Source organism: Diplotaxodon limnothrissa, linkage group LG8 (genome assembly GCF_057381915.1).
Source record: "Diplotaxodon limnothrissa isolate DT_005_m linkage group LG8, D_limnothrissa_male_GT1.1, whole genome shotgun sequence".
NCBI lineage: Eukaryota > Metazoa > Chordata > Actinopteri > Cichliformes > Cichlidae > Diplotaxodon > Diplotaxodon limnothrissa.
Genome location: NC_140603.1, coordinates 24,563,145 through 24,573,165, shown reverse-complemented (window position 1 = coordinate 24,573,165; position 10,021 = coordinate 24,563,145). Strand labels below are relative to the sequence as shown.

At 39.6% G+C, this 10,021-nt stretch overlaps 2 protein-coding genes across 2 annotated transcripts in view; both read left to right on the top strand.

Moving 5' to 3' along the window:
• The first annotated feature begins 1,246 nt into the window (after positions 1 to 1,246).
• Positions 1,247 to 4,549, top strand: rpl38 (ribosomal protein L38). Its single transcript, XM_085360962.1, has 5 exons — positions 1,247 to 1,297; positions 1,490 to 1,516; positions 2,138 to 2,198; positions 2,802 to 2,924; positions 4,334 to 4,549. Exons 2-5 carry the CDS (start codon positions 1,514 to 1,516, stop codon positions 4,357 to 4,359), a joined length of 213 nt encoding a protein of 70 aa, XP_085217088.1. The 5' UTR covers positions 1,247 to 1,297; positions 1,490 to 1,513; the 3' UTR covers positions 4,360 to 4,549.
• Positions 4,550 to 5,247: 698 nt separating this feature from the next.
• The window catches only part of ttyh2 (tweety family member 2), an 83,937-nt gene continuing 79,163 nt past the window's right edge, over positions 5,248 to 10,021 (top strand). Inside the window, exon 1 of the mRNA XM_085360961.1 lies at positions 5,248 to 5,683. Within this exon, the coding sequence (XP_085217087.1) occupies positions 5,555 to 5,683 (129 nt within the window). The 5' untranslated portion in view covers positions 5,248 to 5,554. The remainder of the gene's footprint in view (positions 5,684 to 10,021) is intronic.

The window sequence follows — 10,021 nt, the reverse complement described above, 5'->3', positions numbered from 1 at the left end:
CTGTCTCGCATTCTTCGTGTTGCATCCCCCGTTGAACACCGGCTCCAACCCTTTTATGTGTCATTGAGCACTCTGTGAATTACCTTTCCTTTCCTCTTCAGGTGTGTCCAATTAGTCAAAACGGGGAAAAGGCGGAGTCTCTCCAGGACAATTTGCCGGCAACTAAAACATGCAAACTAAATAAAACACTGCACAAAAATATAACCAATGCATGCAATATAAAAAATAAATATGTACACTTCACATTAAAATACAGCACAGCAAAACAACGTCCGTCCTTCCCTGGATGACAGCAGCGCAAACATAATTTCTTCCACACACTGGTCCTAGCCAGTGTTTCTATTCAGAGGCACGCTGTAGTGCATCCATCAAAGCTTATTCATACTTGGCTGAAAGTGCGCAGTGAAACACAGTGTGTGATCTGCAGGATAACAAAAGGGTCACACAGAGGGTGAGAAATAACCTTCATACATAATCCGCTTTACTGGCCTGTGAGGAATTCTCAGCACATTATGTCCTGTGTGATGCATGTTGTATTCATGAAAAGGTCTAATGTGTATAATCTGTGTGCAGTTGAGCAGCAAATTAATAAATTCATATTGTGGTTCTGTGTCATAGGCAACAAATCACTGACATTCACCAGGCTTAAATGAATTGTGCACACTACAACAGTGAATTATTAGAGGATATATTAAATTTTATGTACATGCAGTTTTATAAGCTTATTTATACTCTTGCATTGGAAACCTGTTTGAGGTATGGTGGTTTTTTGCCATTTTTTTTTTCATTTTTGGTACATTCAATTCCCTTTCCTGGCTAATAAAACCAACAGTTACTTTGCGACCTTCAGCTTTCTTGACAATAACCCATAGAGCCTCTATGAGTTTTAATTCAGGCGAGTTACCTGGCCAATCAAGCCGAGTAATATCATGGCCAGTATTTAGTAGCAGCTTTGTCATTGTGGGCAGATGCAAAGTCCTGCTGGAAAAAGAAATTGGCAATTGTTTTGTTATTGGGAAATAAAGACATATACATACATTTTTTTTTGTCATTCACCAGTATATGCTTGGCTGGGTTATATTAAGTTTACTATTCAATATATGGTAATAAAGTCTATAAAACACGATTTGGGGATTTATGCGGCACACAAACGCTTTTAAATTTCGGCAAAACTGGGCTCCTGTATCAATATTCGATTCGCTTTTCGTCTTGGCCCTCGGTAGTTGCCGTAGTGACATATAAATGCGTTTTCAACCGGAAGTCCCGCCCCTTTTTCATCCCCTCTCTGGCCGACTGAGTAAGTTCATGTTGCACCACAAACATAATGACTATTTTAATCATCATCCATCCTCTTTGTCAGCAACATTTCGAACCCAACTTTTGCTAAAATATAATTATTTCATTCCGTTGGTAGAAGATTAGATTGAAATTTTATTTTTAGTACATTGATTATCGTCTGTATAGCTGACTCGATCTTTCTCTTCCGCAGCCTCCAGTCCGCTGACACGGCAGCATGGTAAGGATTGCATCTCATTTTAATCTGTTAGTTGCTTATTTGTGCTTAATAAGGTTGTATGTCATGTATACGTGTATGTTGTTACTTAGAGTGTGTTTACAGTTCAGTTAATAGTCGGTAGTTGTTGTAAAAGTAGTTAGCACTGGCTATTAGCATTAGCAAAATGCCGCTCAGGGGCTAAGCTGGGCCACCCGGCTGCAGTTTGTTGAGGAATGACACATGAGTCAATACCTATAAGAAATTGTTTTGTTGTTGTTGTTTTTGTTACTTTAAGTAGAAGTGAATGTCTTGAAAGTAGCTTAAGGCACTAAAATCATAGTTGCGTCTTTTCTACAGTACTACAGCTTAGACTTGGTCTGCGTTAGCCACAGGGTGCCTGACAATTAGCAACATCCTACCAAAAGAGTTTTTTGCTAACAGCAAGAAGTCCAAACATCTCAGGCTGATGTGCCCGTGATGCATTTACACTCTTGCGAGAATAATGATGGACCAAGTGCTAGGTTTCGACTTTATAACGGGAACCTCAGTTCCACCGGTCCACTAACACTCGTTAGCGATTCATTATCAGCATGTGAAGTTTGATGCTCTGCCTGACTGATCATTTTTTCTGTTTATTTGTAGCCTCGCAAGATAGAAGAAATCAAAGATTTCCTGCTGACAGCCAGGAGGAAGGATGCTAAGTGTAAGAGGCACACAGGCATCACATTTTGATGTTTAACAACTAGAAATTTAATCTTCTTGCCAAAGAATAGGTAGATATGTGGGTGACAGCTTGCCACAGACAGCTCTATGCTAACATTGTAAATTGAAATGCACCTTTTAAAGTCCAGTGAATGTGTTGAAAAAGAAATTTGAACCTCTAGAAATATTTTTTTTTGGGGGGGCATCTATCATGTAGTTACCTCTAAATTAAAGTGCTCTTCAGCGAGATTTTGGTCTTCCCCCAAAGCAAAATCACCATGGCTTTGATAAATAATAAATTGTGGTGAAACTTACTAAAAGTATTTAGTAATTGGCAGGCTTGTGGCAGTTATTCTGTGTTGTCTTAGGCTATTTAATATACAGACCATTCATACTTACATATGTAGTCACCTCCCACAAGCCTATTTTTGAGGCATGAAAAAACACGTGTTCAGAATGCTGTTTTTATTAGCAGATCCAGTAGAGGAAAGTATTAAACTAAAGCTCTCACCTATTAGTGTTTGTTTGACTTGAGAAATAATTATGTTTGAGTTTACTTTTGAAGAGACTCGGCGCTAACACAGCTTTGTCTTTCCTCCTTTAGCCGTAAAGATCAAGAAGAACAAGGACAATGTTAAGTTCAAGGTGCGCTGCAGCAGGTACCTGTACACCCTGGTCATCACAGACAAGGAGAAGGCTGAGAAGCTCAAACAGTCCCTGCCCCCAGGTGAGTAATAAGAGAGGTGGCATGTAAAGTGAACACAGCTTTCTGGAAAATGTGCTCTTGATTTTTATCAAGTAGATTTAAGGGCTTTGAATTAAAATGACTCAGACGAAACTTTTTATCGCACTGATTTAAAGATATGTGCACATATACTACTCTGTACAGTTTTGGGCCACCTTTGGGTTGAAGATTTTTAATGCTGGTGCATCCCTTTAAGTTAACTTACTTATTGAGACATGGTTCAGTGATTGTTAATGGTTTGTTTCTCTTGGCTGCAGTGTTAAAAAATAAACCCTTTTTGAAGAACATTCATAAAAATACAGTTAAGTTTTTTGATATTCTGGGACTTTAGTGCTTTTATTGGCCCACAGTAGTTGTCTGCTTTATCATATTTGCAAGGAAACGTATAAAACGTAGTTAATTTCATAAACAAATGTCTGGAATCTTTAGCGTTTAAAAAGTCTGTGTGCACATGTATTAATGATATCTGGTTCTCGTGGAAAATGACCTGGACTTTTCAGTGTGTAAAGCACAGCTGCAGATTCTCTGTTTACAATGTGTAGAACAGAAGGTCCTGATACTTAAGTGCCCCGAATTGCGAGGGTTAATAGTGCAATACTGGGGAAAAAAAAAAAGTCTCATAATAAAAAGAACCAAAGAAATTGATTGCTACAGCAGAGCTTTCCCAGTTTATGTTGTGTTCCTTTGCTCTGATATCTGGTTGGTTTTCAAATGTTTTCATATTTGATTGCAGCCTGTCTAGACATTGCAGTTAGTGCCTAAAAGTCTGTGTATGGTGGAATTGCACCATAGTGTAAGCTAAGAAGTTTGCCTCATAATGGCAGAGGAGCCATTTTTAGACAAATTAATTCATTTTAAAATTAATAATATCATCAATTTTCTGCTGCATATCAGGGTTTAGATTAGTTGTTTTTTTTGAAGAATTATTTCTTTAAAAATTGTGATACTTTAAATTATAATGAGCTATCATTTTATCCTCTGATTTTCTGTAACACGTCATGCTGTAGCTGGTAGGACTGAAACTGGCATTGAATCGCAAGCTCTTTGTATTAAAAAAAAAAAACCCCAACAACCCTGAATTAAATTCTAATCGCCACAGAGACATTCATGCTCTTCAAAGAGCAGATCCACATTAACTGGTTCTTTGCAGTTTGCTGTCACTCGTGTTGATGGCAGTCTGCCATCTTCTTAATACTGCCGGTATGATAATTGTTAATAACTTTCCCTGTAAAGGTCAGATGTGATACCTGGTGCAAGTGGAGAAATTTTGATGAAAATATAAATACTCCTTACTACTTTAATCATGTGATGCCTCAAATGTATTTTCCCAGTTGTGTTTTAGAAAGTGTGTATCTGAATATTTCTAATCTTTTGTCTTTCTTTCTCTACAGGTCTGGCTGTGAAGGAGCTGAAGTAAATCCGTGATGTACAGATAATTGTAATAAAAAACTGGGGGGGAAAATCACTTTGGCTTCTGTGATTTGTTGTGTTGTTATACCATAATCCACAAGTGTGACATGGACATTGGAGCATTTGATCTGAAATGAGCGGCAATGACTTTATAGCACAATTTGGGGCGAAATAATAAAATGCATCCTTTGTAGATGTTGATTGTTTTCTTCAGCTTCATCTTTGTAGAGGTTTTCACTGACTGCTTGGTTACAATGTCTGCATCAACATATAGCCACACTACATCTATATACAAGATTTTTACCCAGAAAATGTAAACTTGTAAATTTTAATGGCTATAAAATTAATTTTGGAAACATTTAAAGTGATAAAGTCATATAACCAGCACAGTTAGCTATTTGACAGCTGGGCTGAATCTGGCTCAATTCCACTTAGTTTAATTACATCAAAGTTTCATAAATAAATATAAGTAATCTGCTCATGAATACAGCAAATATTATTTTAGCATCTAAATTTGCTGCATCTGTAGCTGAAGTACACCAGAAAATACAAGTATACAAAATGTTAATATAAGCCACTTTAAAAATGACCCACCAGCTGTTCTCACGGGCTGCATGTTGTGTAATTGGCTTAATTGAACACTAGGTGGCACCGCTGTTGCTTATTTACCAGAGAATAAAGGGGCCGTTAATAATAAAAAAAAATCGATGTAGCTGATGTTACAATAAACTGACTTTGTGTATTTAATTAATTAGTTGTACTTATGATGTATGCTGCCAGACTAATGTTCCGAAACCATTTACGAAAGCGAATGTGCACGCCCCCTCACCCCCTGGTGTCCTGCGCCTACTATAAGTGCGCGTTCACGCTGCTGACTGTGTTGTCTGCTGTTTGTGTGGAGCAGCTGTCGGTCGGATAGTATCTGTAGGTCCACAGGAACGGAAACATGGACGCAGAGTGATTATTGGTCTTTCTCGGGAAAAATCTTAACCGGAGCTCACTTTGCAAACACACTTTTACCTTTGCAGGACTTTCCCCACCTCTCATGTGTGGTCGAGCGTGTTTCCACAACCGAGCATGCTTTTATCGTTGCCTTTGTTTAATGTGCGACTTGATTAAAATATCCGGCAGCGGAAAAAACTTCCTGCTTTACTACTGAGAGGCTAATTTAGGCTGAAGCCTAACTTTTTCTCCGGGCAGTGATGTCTTCGGATCGTGTGGATTACATTGCGCCGTGGTGGACTTACTGGCTTCACAATTTTCCTCATATCAATCTGAGGTTTCAGCCCATTGATAAGACCTTCCAGCCTGAAGATGAGAACTACCAGCAGGTCAGTGGAGAGGGATATGGGACATATGGCTCTTTACCAGAAGCCTAGTTATAGACGCTTAAAAACTGGGGCATAATATGTCTGTAGGTTTCTTCAATGACATTTAATAAAGAGTTTATAATACTATTTTAACACATTGTCCCAAAACCAACCCACAGTATGATCATTTTTTCTGATATTGCTGTTGTTTCACTAGAATCAGTTGTGGGCTGTTTGCTGTCACTATTCCCTCTGCTACCCTGAAGAGTCACACTGCATTGTATTATTGATGACAAACGTGGGCCATAATGTCCCTGCACGTAACCTAGTCAGCTCCACTGAAATCACACTGAAGCATCTTTACTTTGCCATTGACATGAGAACCAACTCAAAATGCTGTTTATGTATTGTAATTGCAGTCATCGTTCTGAAAGCAGCGATTGCTCTTCAGCAAACACACTAACAAAGCATCATCATCATCATTACTTCAGAAAACCTTAGAAAGAGAAAACGCAGCACAGGACATCTCCCAAACACTGCTTGGGTCGACTGTTGCAGCTTTTAAAATGAGCTCATCTTTTATCTGTGTGTGCTGGAGAGACAGAGAGAGGAAGCACCCTTGTGGGATAATGCTGGCATAGATCACCCGTGGGAGTCAAAGTGATTCCCATCCAACTCCAGAGGTGGTGACAGGACCATTTCACACAGCACTGAAGAGGGTTGGGATCAACTTTTGGATGACTAATGACCTGCTTGTGAACACATGTCATTTTCCATGAATGTTTCATTATTTAACTGTTGAATTTTTCAAAGTTACAGTTCTGCCTCTGTCAGTGCAAGTAGTCATCCTGAGAAGTGATGGCATTTAAGTTCATCGCTGCAGCATCCTAGCACACTGGTCTCCAGAGTGAGTTCAGGTGTCTGAGACAGTCAGAGCCTTATAATGATTTTCAAGCGTTTAATTTCAGCAGTGAAATAAGGCAAGTGGGAGTCATTATCACATAGTCAGCATTAGTGAATCGCAAATGGGTGCATTCTTTCATAAGCCAATACTAGTCACGCCAGATTTAATGTGGCTATGATTCATATTTCCTTCTTATTTCTGTGTTAACACATGATCACAAGTTTCCTGGAATTTAAAGGAGGATTTTAGTCATAGCACCTCTTCAGTTGGGGGTGATCAAAAACAGAGATAGAAGGGGGGGGGGGGGGGGGGGGGGAGCCTTACTTATTCTAACTAAGTGGGGACAATAAGAGCAAGGCTATTTTTCCACCTTGTGATGTTTTTGGTGGGTGTTTCATTCACTTGATGACATTCCCATCCCTCAGACCCAAGGGGGACCCCCTCTGTACTATAACTATAACGCTGATATTGTCAACAGTTACCTATCAGCACAGATAGGAAGCAACTTAGGGCCTCTCCTTTTCTGTTGGAAAAGTATCAATAGAAGAATCAAGCCTAAAAAAAACTCTTCATGATGTGTTGAGTCCCTGTGCTTAAGCCTTTCAGGACTTTAACAATAGAAAAGGAGAGACCCCAGGAAATACTGGACAACATATTCACTGATACCATTGCATTCATTTTGGTTTTGATGCATTCTGTCTTTGCAAGATATAGAATCTATTTTTTCACTCATGTTGAGGAAGACTCCAAATGAGGCAAAGAGAGGCAGATTGCCTTTTTTCCTCATGCTGCCCTGTGCTGCCCTCGATTGCATTGTGGAAATACAGCCGGAGCCACGGGGTGCAGGAAGAGAAGGTGGTGAGTCTCAGCAGGTGAAAAGCAATTCCCATTGAGAATACTGTCAGCCACAGGCAGTCAGTCAGTCTGGGGTAGGAAATCCCCACCACTGCATCCACCAACCTTACTTGTTCTTTGCGAATCTTCTTTCTCCCACCACACTCTATCTGACTAAACCATGCTCCTGCTTTCTATTGTCGAGGCTTTAATGGTCTCAACATGTAAAACAATGTACTGTAAAGCACCACAGCAAATGATGCAATTTCAGGCATATGCCAGGCTACTTAGGGCATTATATTCCTTTTCCTTTATGAGCTGTTGAGCTTAATTCACACCACCACCCCCTGTTTTGCCTGAATTAGAAGCCATGCTCATGTGCTGTGCATGTAATCAATTAATGAGTTACTGAGAATAACACTGATAACATGGATCTTGGGTGTCCTGAATAGTCGCCAAGCTGTGAATTATGCTTATAGTATTTAGGAAGAGTGTTAAGGTTGCTAGTGAAGTATAATGTATTAACGTGGTCAGCACTGCGACACAGTAAAAACTGTGAATTAACTTATACTGTCCTGTTTTATAAAACTACAGTACACTGTGATATCTGGGGTGATTTAGTGCGTTGCAGTTGATACTTTTACAGCATTTAATACGTAGTTTAATGGGATAAAAATTACACTTTAATTGAGTTATGTGGTGGTGAGTTGATTCTTTTGTTAACGAGTTGCTGAGTTGACATTTTCTGTTGTAGATGGGGTAGCATTGAGCAGCTGAGCCATGCTTCTTAAAGCAGACCACATGCTTTGTCAGAGGATTTGTAATTGGTTAGTTGTACCGTGGGCAATCCTGGTGAAGTCCCGCCCTGGCTTCGGGCCAGGGAATGTGAAGGGATGTGAGGCGATGCTATATTTCATTGTTCTTTATCTCTGTGTGTGTGTGTGTGTGTATGTGTGTGTGTGTGTGTGTGTGGTAGGAATCTACTACTGCTGTTGTCAGTAAAGGAATGTCTGTAAGCTGAATCATCTGCCTGGAGTGCCTCTAATTTCTGTCTTCTGACCTTAATCAAGCTATTCTTTTTTATTTTACTGAGATATTTTGGAAAATCTCATCTAGTGCTGCAGAGTTGAGGGTTGAGTAGGCTTGAAAACTATGCAGAGGATCCGTTGAGTGACTGCTTTAAAGGCACAAGTGTTTAAACCTTGCTCCCAGGGCCTACTTTCAGCCCTGCACTCAAGTGGTCAATTACTGCATGGAGTGGGCGTGATTGTTGAACTGTTTTTTTTTTTCTTCTCGTCAGTCCAGCTAGCATTCATTTTAAGCATGCTGACCTCGTGAGCAACTGACATCCATCACTTATGTTTGTTTTGGGCACGCACAGGCTTGAGAGACAAACTGCTGATCTGCTCAGCAATTTGCTCAGTCTTTCTCAGCCAGTGTCTGATGTAGAAAATGGATTTCTCTGCTCTTCCTGTCCCAAGGCCTGTGGGATATAAAGAGGGCAAAAAACTGGAAAGGCTTACCCAAAAGTAGGACAGAGTTGGAGGCCTAATTTTTTTTGTTCCTGTATTTTTGAATGTATGTGTGTGTGTTGAGCCAGACGTTATGTGTAGGTCAGAAGGTCCTAGTCTATCTGACTTCTCCTTTCTTTTCTTCATTTCCTGCTTTGTGAATCAAACATAAACATATTTATGCCAAATAAATTACTGGTACAGATCACATGGATCACTGGATCACATGCTCCAGTCATCCCACCAATGTACTCTCCTCCCTTTTAAGCAGCCAGAGTCACTAAAACCCATATAGTGTGATGATAGAATGTAATACTAAATACTAAAATCAGAGTTTTCAGAGCAATAGTCATTTGTGCTTCTGTTTACTTGAAGTTTTTAATATATATGTTTAGGTAGTCCTACATTTGCACTGGCACTTACTGTACTGTGCAAAAATCTTGAGCCAAGGTGGAAGCCATTCTGTTGTGGGTGTATTTTTAATGTTCTGCTGACAATGTGGGAGTGTAATTGTGCATTACTGGCTAGTGCAGCCGACTGGGAGACAGAACTCTCTTATTATGCAAATTAAAATAAAACAACAAACAAATAAAATGTAGGCAGATTGGTTACTGTACAGTTTACAGCTCTGCGCAAAAGTCTTGAGCCATCCGTAATTTCTTTATATTTTGCGAGTAGAATGGGGAATAGGTGCAGTGATTTGTTGAAACATATGCCAATGTGTGGAAATACAGAATATAAGACAAAAATCGAGTTTGTACAATTCTATGACAGTGGATATTTCGTAGGATCACATTTATTCTTCAGCACAATCTGACAATCTTACAAGCTTTAATTAGTCTTCATAGTTCTCAAGGATTTGTTAAAGATGTTTAAAGCTCTTCTTGGGTTTTTGGCCGCCTCTTGTTTGGTTCTCTGTCAAGATGATCCCACACTGCTTCGATAATGTTGAAGTCTGGGCTCTGAGGAGGCCAATCCATGACTGATAGAGTTGTAATGTGTGATTTTCTGCCCAGATATGCTTTTACTGCTCTGGCAGTGTGTTTGTAATGGTGAAGAATGAAGCTGTTAGCATTCAGATACTTTCCAGATGCTGTTGCATGGTGGATC

Coding starts and splice junctions, on each gene's coding strand:
- rpl38 (XM_085360962.1), top strand. Junction 2,199..2,801: donor CAGGAGGAAGGATGCTAAGT/GTAAGAGGCACA, acceptor TTCCTCCTTTAG/CCGTAAAGATCAAGAAGAAC. Junction 2,925..4,333: donor CAAACAGTCCCTGCCCCCAG/GTGAGTAATAAG, acceptor CTTTCTCTACAG/GTCTGGCTGTGAAGGAGCTG.